This window comes from Haematobia irritans, chromosome 1 (assembly GCF_050003625.1).
Source record: "Haematobia irritans isolate KBUSLIRL chromosome 1, ASM5000362v1, whole genome shotgun sequence".
Classification (NCBI taxonomy): Eukaryota; Metazoa; Arthropoda; class Insecta; order Diptera; family Muscidae; genus Haematobia; species Haematobia irritans.
Genome location: NC_134397.1, coordinates 42,084,865 through 42,102,618, shown reverse-complemented (window position 1 = coordinate 42,102,618; position 17,754 = coordinate 42,084,865). Strand labels below are relative to the sequence as shown.

The following is a 17,754-nucleotide window of genomic DNA, read 5'->3' as shown; positions in this document are numbered from 1 at the left end:
TGGCTAATACCGTAGTATCTCTGCTAGTTCGAGCAGCGTTATTATCGATTGTTTACATTTTGCTCTCATAAGGTAGGTACCAAAGACTATTAATAAAGAAGACGTGAAATGGGCTTTGATAGTGTTAGTACTAGAAAACAGAGATTAATATCATACTTGTTGGAAAAGCGCTCCGAACTTACTGGTTTGATGCAGACAATTTTTATTTAGCTATTTTCTCCAACATTTCACGCAAATTTCTGTGTCGGTTGCACTAAATTATTAATAAAATGTTTCACAAAGTGTTTTTGTTCGTTTATGAGTTAAAAAAATTGCTAAAATAAGCGAATTAAGTTTTGTTACGAATGCAAAATGAAAAGAGAAACCGAAAAAAAGTTGCAACGTCTCATGGAACATGTATGATATTAATCTCTGTTTTTTCAAGAAAAAGAGGAAGAGCAAGCTTATCTCATGTCTTCTTTATTAATAGTCTTTGGGCGTGCTCTTCTTCGACACTGATATATAGTGTAAAACACCATTTAATTAGAAAATAACGGCGTAGGAAAATCTCGTAGTGTGACATTTACGTATGTTTAGTTTACTTTTACCATTTATTGAATCGCGCTGGAGTAATGTTTGTTGTGATGCATACAAAGAGCACAAAAAGATTTCTTAACTAAAAATAGAGCACTTTTGCGTGCTCTTTTGGACTATCTTGTTTTAAGAGCACATTTTGTAAAAAAACATGAGCACGTCTGGCATGTAAACGAAATTTTCGCTAGATGTGCATACCGGCCTTTGTAAATACTCGATAAAGGCACCTCATGAGCATCTAATGTTTAAAGTCCGGTGTGCACCTCTAACGGAAATTTCGTTTGCATGCCAATAATACAGTTTTGTCATGTATTTCTTATGGGTGAAAAATTTAAACAATCGATAATAACGTCTCTAGAATTTTCGTTAGCAAATACGTAACAATGCATTTCTTATTACTTATGGGTAGCGGAAATTTCCGCTAGAGGTGCTTACCGGACTTAAGCTCGGAATGTCATGTATACCGGCCGTTGGTATGCATACCCATATATAAATCAATAATTGTATCATGCTTGGACATATGGTGGTGTATTAGAAAAATAAAAGTAAACAAAAATAAACGGTTTCCTTATAATTTAATTCTAATCTATATTCTCTTTCTCGGTGCTATTTTCTCCATCTTTCCAATAGAAATTGTCTTTTATAATCCATTAAAATCACTGGCCTATGTTTCCTGCCAGGGACTCGTCATGAGAATCAATGAACACATAAAACTCTTGGGAAAACTGGTTATTCTTGTCCCATATGAAGCGAAACATGTGCCAAAATATCATAAATGGATGCAATCCCAAGAATTGCAAGAGCTGACTGCTTCCGAACCACTAACTATCGAAGAGGAATATGCTATGCAACGTAGTTGGCGTGAAGATGAAGATAAGTGTACATTTCTAATTCTATGCCGAAAAACGTATGAACAAACCAGCGATGAAGTCTTGTCGTTAGTTGGTGACACAAATCTCTTCTTGTCTCTAGATGAGGAAACCAATGAAAAAGTTGCCGAAGCAGAAATAATGATAGCTGAATCCAATGCCCGGGGTAAAGGCTATGGTTGGGAAGCTATGATACTTTTGATGAAATATGGCCAGGAGCATTTAAAAATAAAGAAATATGAGGCAAAGATAGGCATGGATAATGAGAAATCATTGAAAATGTTTGAGAAAATGCATTTTCGAGAAGTGCGAAGAGTTGAGGTTTTTAAGGAAATAACCTATGAAAGAGTTGTTGATGGGACATGGTTGGATTGGCTGAACAAAGAAGTATCCCTGAATATTCAGGAATATTAGGTTATATTTTGACAAGAAAACATATAGGATAAAAAACGAAATATATGTCTTCAGACAATTAGTGGAATATTAGTAGTTCTATCAGCTATAAATACATATTTATTTTGTAAACAAATTTTATAAATATACACACATATTTAAAAAAGGCAAAGTTGTATTGATTTGGAAACATTCTCGGTGAAATCCAGAATGCTCAAAATATTTCCAGATGGATAAATGGAAAATTTCTCCTTTGGCTTGGAACTAAGGCAGACCCACTGATCTTTCACAGGCCATGTGGTCTTGGTAACATGGGTTTATGAAAATTTCTCTTTTATCTGAGAACAGGCCCATTAAATCCGAACGCGTGTTTTTAACCCTGTTTGAAATGTCACCAACATTATAGTGCCTTACATAGAACTAGCACCTTTTGTACCTGGACCTGCTAATCATTACATATGGATGGCTCTCAAGACTATTGGATAATCAATCTAGTAGAAGGAAATTAGCGTAAGCCCTCTTGGAGTATAAATGTGGTTACTAAGATCGAGTTTAGCCGCTAAAACCGAAATTAGATCAGTGAAAACAATTTATTAAAACTTGATGGGGAATATCCCAAAACCACTTTTTTCTTTCTTTTTAAGGGATTATCAGAGAAAATTAATCGTGAAAAATGGCAATTTCAGCGGCTAAATTCGAACTTAATACTCACCTTAAGGAATTAAAAAACGTCCATAAGCAATAGGTATTTAGCCTGAGATACCGGGTTGTTATTATAACCAAACCTTATCATCATAATGAACATATGCCCATGCGTTAAGACAAATGTTTTCATATCCCAGAGAAAACACTAGGTGATTTTAATAATAAATAAAAAAGTAAAAAGTATACACTTTCATATATTTTTTTCTTAATTTATACAAACAAAAAATAATTGGTAAAGATCTAATAGCAATAATGTCGTTTTGTTCTTTTGTTTTTCTTATAAATGTAGAAGAATTTGTTTGTTGCAGTGTTGTTTAATTTTTTTTATAAAATAATTATTTACTTTTATAGAGTTAAGATAATTTTCCGTAATGTTAAATATTGATTATTTGTTTTTATCTTTTCAAAGTTGTAACTTTTTTAAAGCATTTATCAAAGGCATTGTTTTTGATAAAAAAAAAACTATAAAGTAAAAAAAAAAAATAAAATGTAATATAATAATAAAAAAATACAAACTAAATTTAAACAATATCTATAAAAAAAATAATTGTAATTATAGCATTACAAAATTTCATATTTTTTTATATTGGGGTTTTTGTGTGTTTTTTCTTTTTGTTTTTCTTGTATATATATACTCATGATTGTTTCATTTTTACGTTTTCAACAACATTTGAACAATATGAATTTGTCTTTATTATTTTTAGAGTTAAACAATATGCTTTCAAATTCTTTTTGCCCTTTGAATACTCCTAAGCCAGTGCACGTGGTCCATCTATGGGCATTGTATGCAATACTTCATCCAATAATTGTAAAGCACGATGCAAATGTACCTCAATCCAACAAGGCGTCTCTTTGATCGATTGTCGTGGATAGTCAGGTCCCCAACCTTTTACAAAACTTAAACGTAAAATACACAAACGTCGGAGATCATCGACTCCAATACCAGCGGCAGCAGATATATCTGCGAAAAAGGAAGAAATTTGTAAAATAGATTATTGTTTTGTGTGTTATAGGTGTTTGGAGTTCATACTTCTTGGCGGCGCTCCTAGTTGAGAACTTGGTAAGCCGGCCACGGCTGCTGCCTGCGCAGCAGCTGCCGCTTGAGCATTACTGGCTAGTGAGTGCATTTGCTGGTGACATTGACGTAAATCGAATACCTGAAAATAGTAAATTGGATCGTTTTTTGTACTTTTATTGTGGCTTTTAGTTCATTAGAAATCGAGTACGAACGGCGTTTCACATTCTTAAAAATCCCATATCAAAGGAGATCCCCATGAAATCGCATATAAGTTACGTTGCATATCGTAATCCAGCATATCCAGCAGGTAAAGACAATTTCTTAAGAAAAAATTACAATATACTGCCATCATACCTTAATACAAGCCGCTGGGTATATTTTATGTACAGCATCTCCTGGAGTTCGGCCAGCCTCACGATCTAAATAGTAACTTTGTACAAATACAGAATTGTCACTAAGGCAACGTAACCAAACATCACCTTCGCCTCTCAAATCCAATTGAACACCTTTACCTATGTGTAATCTAAAAAAAAGACATGCACATAAAAGCGTTTACATAAAATGAAATTTCTTATGGTTTTTATTATTGCATAAAACTACCTTGCTCTCTCCGACTGTTCCTGCCTGTGGACATTACTGAGTGCCCCTAAGCAGAAACGATTGCCACCCGAAGGATCTACATAGCCATCGACAATAACATTAGGTTTAGCTGAGGGTACTTTAAATGTTTCTCCCACTTGGGTATCCAATTCAAAGTATGCTATGGAACACCAATATTCTGGAGGAGGTTGTCGCGATAATAAACGGGGTGGCTCTTGTTGAGGCATTACATTAATATTATTCCCTATTTTTAGAAGAGACAATTTAAAGATCTCGATAAATATGTCTATACAATCAAATAGAACTGTAGTCTCTTACAATATCCTCCCGGCAGCACAGTTCTAGGATCTGGAGGCTGCATGGCCTGTGTATATGTTAGAGTTGAAGAACCAGTCCAAGTGCCCGCAGGAGAAGCAGTATTGCCTGCCACACTACCACCGCCTGTGGCATTCGGTTGATTGGCATTTTGAGCATTTTGACCTTGCACACCTTGACCATAGTTGTGTTGGCCACCACCAGCACCACCGCCGCTTCCACCTTGCCCACCCGGCACAAAACCATTCTGTTGCATATGTGGAGAAATAGGCTGCTGTTGTACTGGACCACTATTAAGGGCGGCATTAAATTTCGATTCTGCTACATTTGGCAATTGTGATGTGGTGGGAGCCGAATAGTATCCACTTGTATCGGGTTGACTACCATTCGGCGCTGTTAAGGGCCCAGCTTGCTGCGGCTGTTGCATTCCTAATCCAGTAGGATCATTGGGGGAATTCGTAGGTCCACCATGATGTTGTCCCACATGACCATTGCCCTGAGGGTTTTGGGTTTGGGGAGGTGCCATAACTGGACCTTGATTCATAGGGCCTGCCATGCCCATGCCATGTCCAACAGCTAGACCAATGAAATAAATACAAATCTATTATAAGACCCTATATACAAATGATGAATTTTTCGCAAAGCAAAAATTGTGTTCAAAAACAAATTTTAAAGAAACAAAAATAGAATCAAAATAATATGAATATCCCCTTACAAAGTGAATGTTGTTGCGTTTGTGCAGAATGCTGCTGTTGTTGTTGCTGTGTAGAATTTTGGGGTGGGCCACTAGGTTGTTGTGGCTGTTGTTGTGGCACCGGTGCCGGTTGAGGTGGCTGAAGCCGTGGAGGTGGCGGAACCATCCACGAGCTTCGTGGTCCTCCCTCATTTGGTTCAATTTTTGGTATTGCACGTCCGGCTGCAGCAGCAGCAGCGTACATGGCGGCGGCATTCATATGATTGGGATCATTAACTGAATCAAATAAAATTGTAATTTTAAATAAAAATTTTAAAAACATACAAATGAATTAAAGCACATGCCAAAAAAATTAAATCAATCGAAATTAAAGAGAGAAAAAAAAAAACAACAATTAATATAACATACTACTATTACTAACCTGGTCCCTGGGGATAACCATAACCTCCACCTGGAGGTCCTACCATCTGTGATGGATGATGTTGTATGGTCCCAATATCGTTACCATCAATATCCATACCACCGACCAATGGTCCGGCTGAGTATTCATCTTTAACAAGACGACTTGGTCCTGATTGTAAACTAAGGCCAGATAAATCAATTCCCGGCGAAACGACACGTTCATAGTGGTAGGGATTCACACAAACCGAATCACATTTGAGATCAAAAGCGAATGCACAATATTTAACATGCTTCAATTCGTTCTTATGTAAATCAGGCCAACGCCAAATCCGAGCATAAATGACATGGGGGAAACCCTTGCGACCAGCAACCTACAGGGAAATTAAAGTAAATGTAATTATTATATTAAAATAATAAAATTTTAGAAAGTTCTCTCAACAATAAAAATTTCTGGTATTAGTAGCTTCTTTGCGTACTATATTTTCTGCTTCAAATCCAATTTAAATATTTCATGCATAATTCATTTTTATATCCTACAACCGTAGGCATCGAAATATCGATCTCAGACCCCATAAACTATTTATACCAGGTATACCGGTATGAAGTGAGCATCATGATACAAAACGATCCAAAAATTTGAATTCGTGGTATATGCCCAAATTTTTATAATCATAGATAGATAAATTATTATAATCATACATGAGAGACAATAGAAGATAACATAATCTAAAGATTAACTGTTGACATACACCGTGGCTAAAAAATAAATTCCCAAAATATAAGTACCACATGATAATGATTGCCATCAGAATTAAAATGTTGAATGTTTTGACCTTTTTTTTTTGGAAAAGTTTTGGAAAAGTCGACTTTTCGTTTTCCGACTATTTCAAAATTTAGAAAATGGAATCTCAAATTTCTAAATTTTCTTGACGGATCAATGGCTTGCATTGAGTTTCACATCTCTGCACACATGTATCCCGTTTAGAATAGTTTTTTTTTTCAAATAAATTATATCATGTGAAGCAACTTTTGTTATTGTGAAAAAAAATGGAAAAAAAGGAATTTCGTGTTTTGATAAAATACTGTTTTCTGAAGGGAAAAATACGGTGGAAGCAAAAAACTTGGCTTGATAATGAGTTTCCGGACTCTGCCCCCAGGGAAATCAACAATAATTGATTGGTATGCAAAATTCAAGCATGGTGAAATGAGCACGGAGGACGAAAACATCAAAAAATCCACAAAATGATTTTGAATGACCGTAAAATGAAGATGATCGAGATAGCAGAGGCCTTAAAGATATCAAAGGAACGTGTTAGGTTAGGTTAGGTGGCAGCCCGATGTATCAGGCTCACTTAGACTATTCAGTCCATTGTGATACCACACTGGTGAACTTCTCTCTTATCACTGAGTGCTGCCCGATTCCATGTTAAGCTCAATGACAAGGGACCTCCTTTTTATAGCCGAGTCCGAACGGCGTTCCACATTGCAGTGAAACCATTTTGAGAAGCTTTGAAACCCTCAGAAATGTCACCAGAATTACTGAGGTGGGATAGTCCACCGCGGAAAATCTTTTTTGGTGTTCGGTCGAAGCAGGAATCGAACCCACGACCTTGTGTATGCAAGGCGGGCATGCTAACCATTGCATCACGGTGGCTCGTGGTGAAACGTGTTGGTCATATCATTCATCAATATTTGGATATGCGGAAGCTCTGTGCAAAATGGGTGCCGCGCGAGCTCACATTTGACCAAAACAACAACGTGTTGATGATTCTGAGCGGTGTTTGCAGCTGTTAACTCGTAATACACACGAGTTTTTCCGTCGATATGTGACAATGGATGAAACATGCCTCCATCACTACACTCCTGAGTCCAATCGACAGTCGGCTGAGTGGACAGCGACCGGTGAACCGTCTCCGAAGCGTGGAAAGACTCAAAAGTCCGCAGGCAAAGTAATAACCTCTGTTTTTTGGGATGCGCATGGAATAATTTTTTATCGATTATCTTGAGAAGGGAAAAACCATCAACAGTGACTATTATATGGTGTTATTGGAGCGTTTGAAGGTCGAAATCGCGGCAAAACGGCCCCATATGAAGAAAAAAGTGTTGTTCCACCAAGACAACGCACCGTGCCACAAGTCATTGAGAACGATGGCAAAAATTCATGAATTGGGCTTCGAATTGCTTCCCCACCCACCGTATTCTCCAGATCTGGCCCCCAGCGACTTTTTCTTGTTCTCAGACCTCAAAAGGATGCTCGCAGGGTAAAAATTTGGCTGCAATGAAGAGGTGATCGCCGAAACTGAGGCCTATTTTGAGGCAAAACCGAAGGAGTACTACCAAAATGGTATCAAAAAATTGGAAGGTCGTTATAATCGTTGTATCGCTCTTGAAGGGAACTATGTTGAATAATAAAAACGAATTTTGACCAAAAAAATGTGTTTTTCTTTGTTAGACCGGGGACTTATCAGCCAACCTGTTATACTCTTAGTGTTACCTTTTGCCTTAGATAAAGTTGCACCATATTCCCCTTTACATCCAACGTCAACTTTACGATATTTTCATTGAAGGTTGGCCCAAGATTTGGGCAAACAACAAAAGACGTTTAGCTAATTTGAGTGGATATTCGAAAATACCAAATGTAGATTAAAGGAATTTGAGGACTTCGATTTTCGACATTTGTATTCCTAATATATGCTACACAAGTGTAATTTCCCTTATCTAAAATCCATGGATTTTGTATACATTCAAAATAAAATTACTTGTAAAAACAATCCAAATCAAATAAATGCATTTTGATGTAGTAGCCATAGTAGAACATAACTAACTCATAATCCCCAAACAAAACAATATAATTTCACAATTTGTTGAATTAGATATAAGAATGTTGGTTTTAATACGAAAACAAACAAAAAGATATCGTTTGTTTACACTGATAACGATGACGTAGAAAGCCAATAGGGGGAGCAAAACAATATGAGGAACGGAAATAGATGTGTGGTATTGACTCACCTGCAGGCGACCATCTAATGTACGTTGTATTGTCACACATTTACTAGGATGTGCACCATTTGTTGTTATGGCGGTGATAAGAGAATCCAATTCATCACGTTTCTCTTTTAGCTTTTTGACCAATGATTCAATGGCACGTTTGGCAAATCCTTCGCTTTCACCACCCTGCCGATGGCACATCAATGAATGCACAATACTTAGGCAAGCATCGGCCGATGTGGGAGCATTTGAAGGCGGTGGCATTTGTACAATATCGCGGACTAAAGGTAGTGTTTAAAAATATTATGATGAATGTGGAATGGATATAAGACGGGTCTACTTACTGTCTTGTGGTCCTACACCGGGATACATGTGGCCTCCCGGTCCCACTGGTGGTACTCCTAAACCTGGTCCACCATTTTGTACAACCCCAGAACCACTGCCGGGCAAGCCTACCATGCCGGCGTAGTCCTGGGGCCCAAGGCCTCCCCCACGGGGATCCACTTTGCCGGCGTTTGCAAAGTCACCGCCGTCACAATATCCAAAATTCGATGATGGCCACAAATTGATACAGTTTCTCTCACCTTAGGAGTAGTTTCAGTGTGCCGTTTTAATCTGTTGTTTTTTTTTTTACAAAATTTACAAAATTATGTACTGTTCGCCAAGGAAGAGGGTGAAGGGAACAAAACAAAAACACTATTACAAATGCTAGTTACACTCTTTGCCATACAAAACAAGCACATCCACACATATGTATATAATACTCTCGCGAATATACACTATTAACACAACACACCCCCGCGGCAAAAATAATAAGCGCTTTCCCGATTTTCTAATCTTTCCTTCTTCTTTCTCAGTCTTTTGTTTTCAAACAAAACGGCCTACGTATAGATATGAAGAAGAAGCTCCATATATATTCATTACAGTGATGGTCCTAGGGTGACGGACGAAGTGGAGGAAAACTCCCACCTTTCATGCATACACACACACACCCGCACGCACCATGTATTAATCAAGGCATGCCTACCGCTCTTTTTCGCACTTATACTTTGATATTTCTTTGTTTTACACAATCGCAAAATTCTATTTTTATGCTCATACTAGCTTTTCCTTAACAATAATTAGAAAATAACCCGAAACGATGATAAAAACAATCCACTCTGTATACGTTTTCCAATTTACTAAAAGGCCGATACACAACAAGCAAAAAACCTGCAAACGATTTCCATGAATTTCGATCAGAAATTTTCCAATTGGTTTCGATAGAATCTAATCTATGTTCCCGGACTATACTAATTTTGTATTATTACATTTTCAATCACATTCACATAAATTTAATGTAAAAATCTTAACCGCAAACGTAGTTTAGAGATTATCTTTTACATTTGGATAGTTTATTGTTTTTATTTAACTTATTTTTCCAAGAATTGTGATAGGAAACGACGCTGATTTACTTATATTAACTAACAACATAAACACAATAGAAGCGTTGGACCATGGGAAGAAGAAAATCGCTTTCCAACACCCCAAAACATAACGAATGGTATTATGGAACTATTACAGCGGATCGCACCCATAGATATTCATGTAAACTTATATAAATGCTTGATGTTATTGCATCCAAATTAGTTTTATAATGAAATCCGAAAATAGACACACAATAAATTCCTATCTTATTAATATATGCAAACCGGTGACGCCAATACTTTCCATTGTGTTGTTTGCAGTCTTTGTTGTTGCCACATACCAAGAGAACGCCGTTCACAATAGCAAAATCAAACAAATTTGGCAACCCTTAGTCATCTGTAGAGTTACCAATTCTCGCTTTTTAAATAGAATTGCTACAAAAATGTGTGGGATTTAAAAGGTGGATTCAAGTTCGTTTTTAATGCGCTTTACAGATTTAAGGTAGGTACTATGTTCGGTTTCCGAAGCGAAATCCCATACAAAACCAAAAATGCGAAAAACTACCGAAATATTTTTTCATTTGTGGTACTTTGTTTTTTTCGAGTTGAAAAACTGACATAAAGTGCATAGTCCCTAATTAGGTCGGCTTTAAATCCTTCCATATGTTGAGATTAGTTAGTTTCAAAACATGGCGCCATTTGTAATGTGAATTAAGAAATAATTGATTTATTCAAATGATTTGTGTTAAATTAGAATACAAAAGTGGTTCGCGTTGTTATTTAAAAATGCAATTAGATTGACGAAATAAAAATAAAGGAGTGCTATATGTATATAACATATATAACAGCATCTGGTTCTGTAGCCGTTTCTGCCACAGTAGCATCTGCCCTCACATCCCTGACACCCACAATTGCACCACTACATCAGCTACAGTGAACAACTCCAACATAGCACCCTCAACACCTGCCACGACCACAGTGGCTGTGACCGCAAATATTGTATTGCAACAACCAAATACAACGGCCGCCCAAGTAGTGAGTGGTCCCATTGGGGTGGCAGCAAATACTACTCCAACATTAAGGTAAGTACTATGTTCGCTTTTCGAGTTGAAATTTTCGCGGTTACTTTATTAAAACAGTTCAATATGAAGCAGACAAATTAACTCAATTGATGCGAAGTTTCTTGTTCCCCTAGATTTCGACAAGACTTTACAGGAATATTTTGGTTTTAATTTATAATTTTGATTATTTCAGGAAAAGTAATCGCGAAAATAAAGTGATTTTCAACTCGAAAACCGAACATAGTACCCACCTTTAGCCACTATTACTAATTCTTCAAATGCAATATCGACTGTTGCTGCCGTTAGTAATACAAATGCAATACTAATGCAATGGTGGTTTCACAATCATCCACAATAGTATCACCAGCAGCTGGATCGAATGTTGTTGTTCCCACCACTACAATGGCTTTAGCAGGAGCTACCGTGGACTTAAGTCTGGTCAGATATTACAATGACATTGAACCGTATAAATACGGCAGAGAATGAAGTTGATGTGGAGGAATGTTTACCAGGTGATGTTGTTAAATTGGATTTTGCTGGCGAAGAAGTGGCCGGGTGAAATTTTACCCCTAAGGAATGTCTTCTAGGAGTTTCCAATCGGCGACCGGTGCCCGTTGGAAACTCCGCCTATTACAACAGTACCATCATCGCTTCAGCCATCAGCAACAATAGCATTCCATCAGCGTCATATTGTAGAGATACAACCAGGCCACCATTTATCATCATCCCCTGCTAATTTAGAATTGACTAATGTTGTGCAACATAATGTTTGCACAGAACACGAAGAAGTAGAAGAAGCTAATTGTCATAATACTGCAGATGTAATCGATGAAGATTTCTTTTTTAAAATATGCTTAAAAACGATTTCGTCTCATAGGCCGGTACTATGTTCATTCTTGCGAAAAATTTTTATGGAAACCATTATTTCGCTCATAGAAAGCGGCGTTTTTTTAGGTAGCTTGGAGCGCTATTTTACAGGGAGCGATATTGGATTAAGTTGGTGGTTGTTGATTGTTTTTACAAAATAACATTTTATTTTTCCTTGGGCAATTGATCTGCTATTCCTTTGATCCTTTGTATAGTTTCGGAACAAAAATATGGTCCGTGTTTGATTTATAAACCCGCACAAATAGTTTTTAATAAATAAATTATTTCTTAATTCACATTGCAAATGGCGCCGTGCTATAAACGTCAGTTTTTCAACACGAAAAAACAAAGTATCACAAATGGAAAAAATTTCGCAAACTTTTCGCATTTTTTGGTTTTGTATGGAGTTTCAACGCGAAAACCGAACAGAGTACCGGCCTTATCTCTGTAAACCCAGTGCTTCTACATTCAACACCCATTTTTTACAAAGAAATGAATTGTATTTTTTTTTTATTATTTTACCGCTCCTCGTAATTGCTCCCTTTTCTATTTGTTAAGCGAGCTCGTTTTTTGTGTGTAAGAGGCGTAAATGAATGAGAACTGAACAAAAGAAATGTTAATGCAATTTTAATTTTTAATGGAAACAACATGAAAGCTAAATATGAGAAATGATAATTAAACATTTTTAAATATAACAATATTAATGAAAGAAAGCTGATAATCCAGAAAAGAAAACATTGTGTTCTAGGGTCTTTAATTAGTGTATAAATGTACAAATTAATAAAAAATCATAATAAAATTATAATCGAACTTGTTTTATTTTTATATACCGGGGTATAAGTAATTGGGTGGTCTTATACGTTTTATACTTTTTAATATAAAATTAGTAAATTTTTCTGAACAAAGTTATATCCAAAATAAATGTTTATAGCAAATAATTAAATAATTTTTATTTAAATAGCAAAATAATTTTCTTGTATTCATCATTTGTCCAAAATGATTGCGATAGGCTGGAATGAAACGATTTAATTTCGTTGTGGCTTTTAAATTTCAGTTAGCGGCATTCTTGCATTTTATCAATTCAAAACACTGGTTGAATTTCATAACGTGACTGAAATAGTTATTGGAACTTATACATTGGGAGAGTATAACATCCTTCAGTAAACCAGCCAATTGCTTCTCAATGTATTAATTTCAGTCAACGAAGAGTCTGGTATAGAACACTAACATCCCTTTGTGACGAAATATAAGTCGGGAACAGTGACTTTGGCTTAGGAACTACCCTTGAACTTGAGTTATGGGCTTAAGTTGGTTGTTCCCCCCGATGTAACAACATTGGCAAATGAAATGGCGTTATTATCCTTTGTGGGAACCGTGGTGGTGACCACTGGATTTGAAATTGCTAGTGAGGCGGTAACAGCATGGTATTGCAATGCGATTGTGTAGATATTGTGGACACCAACGAATTAAGTTTGTTGATGAATGAGTCCATTGCTGCGCATGATGTAAAAGTTAGCATAACACCGGAATTATATGTTTTTTTGATGTGCGTTACAAATTGACGGTATCCATTTGGAAAAGCTGAAGAAGACAATGTACCACATGTTGCAAAAGCTGTTGCAGAATGTGGTAAGACACCAGGAGTAGAGCGGCTGGAGCTTTATTCTTAACAATTATTAGTGTCCAGTGCTGTATGAGATTTTTTTGCAAAACAATCCAAAAACTGGTAGAAAAACACTTTTCAAAACAATTATCATGAATGCGTGTATGTAAACAATCAGCTGCTGCGTATGTATAAGTAAAAATAGTATGACATTTGGCGATGTTGTCAATTAAATTGCGGAAAAATAAACGCGGAATAGCTCCAAAATAGCTGTTTTCTTCGTTCGAAATGTATTGTCAACACTCTCATTTTTCAACGCGAAAGAATGGTTAAGTGAAGTTTTTTTCGTGCCAACAAACATAGTACCCACCTTAAGGCCGGTATTCTGTTCGGTTTTCGCGTTGAAACTCCATACAAAATTAAAAAATGCGAAAAACTAGCGAAATTTTTCCATTTGTGGTACTTTGTTTTTTCGAGTTGAAAAACTGACGTTTATAGCATGGCGCCATTTGCAATGTGAATTAAGAAATAATTTATTTATTAAAACTATTTGTGTGGGTTTATAACACAAACACGGATTATATTTTTGTTCCGAAACTATACAAAGGATCAAAGGAGTAGCAGATCAATTGCCCAAGGAAAATATAATGTTTATTTTGTAATAACAAGCAGCAACCACCAACTTAATTCAATATCGCTCCCTGTAAAATAGCGCCCCAAGTTACCTAAATAAACACCGCTTTCTATGTGCGAAATAATGGTTTCTATAAAAGTTTTTCGCAAGAATGAATATAGTACCGGCCTTTATCAGTTATTCCGGACGGAATGTCAGTGCTTGTAAAGAATCTTACAGTGTGTCAGATCGACACGACTTGTCGGCGATGAATAAATAATCGGTAAATGTGTTATCGATCCCATAAACATACAGCAGTATCAAGTATACCTTCGGATTTAATTGATAATGTCTCCAATATATGCGATATGTTCGACACGAGCACTGTCGTCCGGAATAACTGATAATCTGTAAAGGGCATAAGCCTAGTACTAAGATCACGTTTTCGCACGAAAAACTGTTATACTCCATATAAAAACGTTAAGCCTAGTACAAAGATCATGTTTTCGCACGAAAAACTGTTATACTCCATAAAAAAACGTTGGCGCGGAATAATTGCGAAATCTTTGTTTTGAGCATTTTAGGCACATATTTATACAACCCTGGATTTTTCGCACGAAAAATAGGCAGGCATAATATTTCGCATAAATAAGTTAACATCCCTGCGTTTGAGACCGTATTTACGGAGATAGATGAAGATATTCGTTTTTGGAAGAAACGAACTTAGTACTAAACAATACGCAATAAAATGTACTTATTTTCATGCACATTCTTCTTCTTCTTAAAGGTGGGTACTATGCTCGGGATTTCTACCAAAACTGTGAGTGAAGAATATGTTTTTATCAAATCTAGTAAAATCATGGGTGGAAAAGATCCAATGCGTCGATTTTGAATGTAATAACAATGCTTTTTAGATATTTTTATTTCAAATACAGGGTCCAAATCAACTAGTCGCTTTTTATGGACTAATTAAACTTTAATGAAAATATCTAATTTAATAGTTAAATAATTAAACAATAGTCTCTTTGAATTTCAGCTTAAGAACAGCCCTATAGAAAAATTCAAAATTCATTAATTGACGCCGTCAAATCGGCACATCGGCTCCGGCCTTTGGCTTTGCAAATCAGAAACATATGATTTTGACTTTCGTGACGTCATAAATATATTTTGAAAAGACCAAGCATGAGAGATTGTGAGTATTTCCATCGCCAATAACATCGAGAATACAAGAAAAATAGTTAATAGTTAATAAAGCAATGTAATAAATGTACAATTAATATTCGTGTATGAACATATATTTTGTGTACGGATAAAAAAGCACTGGAGTTGTCACACTAACTAAAAAGCAAAAACCATAACACCAAACCAATTAGAGCCAATAAAAGCAATCAACAACAACGTCATTTAAAAGCGTAACGTTGCTCGTCATCGTTATCTATGGTAGTTTCATTGACCAGACGCTTTAGTCGCATCATCAATCGAAATAACATATCCCAAACATACTGTCAATCGACGGAATTTCTCAAGAAAATGCTAAATCATTTGCCATTCTTTGCTTGTGGTAAAATCGTATCGGGATTTGGTCGTGGTTCAAAAGAATTGGGAATACCCACAGGTAAATGCTAATAAACAAGATTAAGTTTTTCTCGTTGAGAAGATAGGAAAAATGTTTGCATTGTATTTTCAGCCAATTATCCATTGGAAGTGGTGAAATCTTTACCTGATGCTATACAACCTGGAGTCTATTACGGTTGGGCTAATGTGGATAATGGTCCAGTATATAAAATGGTTATGAGCATAGGTTGGAATCCATTCTATGACAATAAGGAAAAGAGTATGGTATGTATTTCAGACTTTGTACTCTAATTTATTATGTGGTTTATTATTTAATACATTTCAAAATTAAGATAGTTATCTTTATGAAAATATTTATTGTATACTTATTTCTACTATTCATGTAGATTTTTGCATATATCAAACAAAATTATTTGATCCATTTTGCAGTCATTGGTCTTTTAAAAAAAAAATACAATATATTTCATTCACTTTTAATCGCTATTAGTTTAGTTCCATGGCTGAGTTTCTTATCAGACACAGATTTTAGCATAATGAATATGTTAAGTAATAAAAAATTTACAGTATTTTCAAGTAAATAATGAATGGAACTATTTTTATTTTTTTATTCAGGAAACGCATATATTACATCCCTTCAAACGAGATTTGTACGGTTGCCTATTGAAAGTTTGCATTGTAGGATATTTGAGACCTGAAGAAAATTTTAAAAGTCTAGACGATCTAATAAACTGTATAAAAAGAGATATTGCCCAAGCCGAAGAATTGCTAGAGTCTAATGAATCCAATAAGCAATTAAAAAATCATAAATATTTTTTAGATACAAAATGTACAAATAATGCCAAAACTGGGAATGGTACAGTGAGAGATGATATTTAAACAACGGAAGCAGCTTTATCTTGGATTTCCTTTTGTACTTAAATTACCTCAAATATTTCAATGCAGTTTGTACATAATGTCTACAAAGTCATCATAACTCAAATATATACATTTTTCGTTTCATACCCTAAGACCATAAGATATTAATTAAGAAGAATTCAAGTCTTTATGGGAAATCGAGCGACTATAAATATATAACCAATGATTTGTTGATCCAACTAAATTTGTGTTTTGTCACTTTTTATTGAATCATATAAACGATATGCTATGTGCAAACATTATGCACTTATTTTTATTTTAATGTACAAATTTATATTAATCCACCATAGACATCATGTGTATAAAATAGTTAATATCTTTTGTAGTGATAATTAGTAGGTGTATGTAATACAAAAACTTAATAAATATAGGAAGGACACCTTTATGTGTGCATGTACTTAAATAAAATATTTTTTTCGTTATAATTGAAGCTGATATACATTTTGGGCCTTCTGTTTTAATTTGGATGAAACAAAATATTTGTGTTGTTATAATTGAGTAATTAGGCTGGAAAAATTATAGATTATAAGAAAAAACTGAAGAATTTCAAATTAGCTCCACCGAATCCCACTAAACAAGCAATTAAAATAACCGAACCTAGTTATCCAGCATTAAAATTTGTCAGACGGATCGAGAATATCGTTAAATAGGATCAGAAAGTGATTGTGAAACACTTTGAAGACAATTATATTGTATTTATTTACATTATATTCTACCAAACGAAATTTACGTACTTAAACTGGCTCATATCATTTCAATGATCAAAAGTTTCAATGAGCAAAAGTTTTTTGGGGTAGAAGAGAGCATTTTAAAGAGAAAATGTAGAGATATCGGTCCCTGAAAATCTGTATTTTCCTTTTTATTCTTGTTAACAATGGCAGCAATTTTTCATAAATGTAAGTAAAATTTGTGTCGGAAGAGCCCAATTTTCGAGATATCGACCCCTGGTATTTTGGTAAGCATGGTTTATGAGAAAATGTTAAATAAATATTTTGCTGAAACGACTAGTTTTCGACATATCGGCCACTTATTTTCTTCTTCTGTTTTTGATATAAATTTAAGAGTATGAAAATCTTGTTCAAAAAAATCGTGCGATTTTTCATTTGATAGGAAAGAAAGTAAACTCTCGTTTTTAATGAAAAGCGCCGTACGCGAAA

General features: G+C 35.3%; 3 protein-coding genes across 12 annotated transcripts; 2 read left to right on the top strand and 1 right to left on the bottom strand.

The window, feature by feature from the left end:
• The first annotated feature begins 1,007 nt into the window (after window positions 1–1,007).
• Window positions 1,008–1,923, top strand: Mnat9 (microtubule-associated Nat9). Its single transcript, XM_075290070.1, has 2 exons — window positions 1,008–1,118; window positions 1,204–1,923. The coding sequence occupies exon 2, from the start codon at window positions 1,263–1,265 to the stop codon at window positions 1,854–1,856; it is 594 nt and encodes a 197-aa protein (XP_075146185.1). The 5' UTR covers window positions 1,008–1,118; window positions 1,204–1,262; the 3' UTR covers window positions 1,857–1,923.
• Window positions 1,924–2,693: 770 nt separating this feature from the next.
• On the bottom strand, window positions 2,694–10,035 carry Med (Smad/Smad4 homolog Medea). Of its 10 annotated transcripts, none has more exons than XM_075290066.1 (10): window positions 9,941–10,035; window positions 8,902–9,211; window positions 8,579–8,838; window positions 5,589–5,940; window positions 5,189–5,443; window positions 4,477–5,049; window positions 4,159–4,402; window positions 3,913–4,081; window positions 3,571–3,697; window positions 2,694–3,501 (listed from the first exon to the last, which is right to left on the bottom strand). In XM_075290066.1, the coding sequence occupies exons 2-10, from the start codon at window positions 9,014–9,016 to the stop codon at window positions 3,290–3,292; spliced, it is 2,307 nt and encodes a 768-aa protein (XP_075146181.1). In that variant the 5' UTR covers window positions 9,017–9,211; window positions 9,941–10,035; the 3' UTR covers window positions 2,694–3,289. The 10 variants fall into 10 exon arrangements, with proteins under 10 accessions (XP_075146181.1, XP_075146179.1, XP_075146176.1 ...); XM_075290064.1 differs by having other exon boundaries at window positions 8,902–9,172; window positions 9,868–10,019; XM_075290061.1 differs by having other exon boundaries at window positions 9,868–10,018.
• Window positions 10,036–15,267: 5,232 nt separating this feature from the next.
• Rfk (Riboflavin kinase) lies at window positions 15,268–17,007 on the top strand. Its single transcript, XM_075290059.1, has 3 exons — window positions 15,268–15,722; window positions 15,795–15,946; window positions 16,295–17,007. Exons 1-3 carry the CDS (start codon window positions 15,545–15,547, stop codon window positions 16,556–16,558), a joined length of 594 nt encoding a protein of 197 aa, XP_075146174.1. The 5' UTR covers window positions 15,268–15,544; the 3' UTR covers window positions 16,559–17,007.
• The last annotated feature ends 747 nt before the right edge of the window (window positions 17,008–17,754 follow it).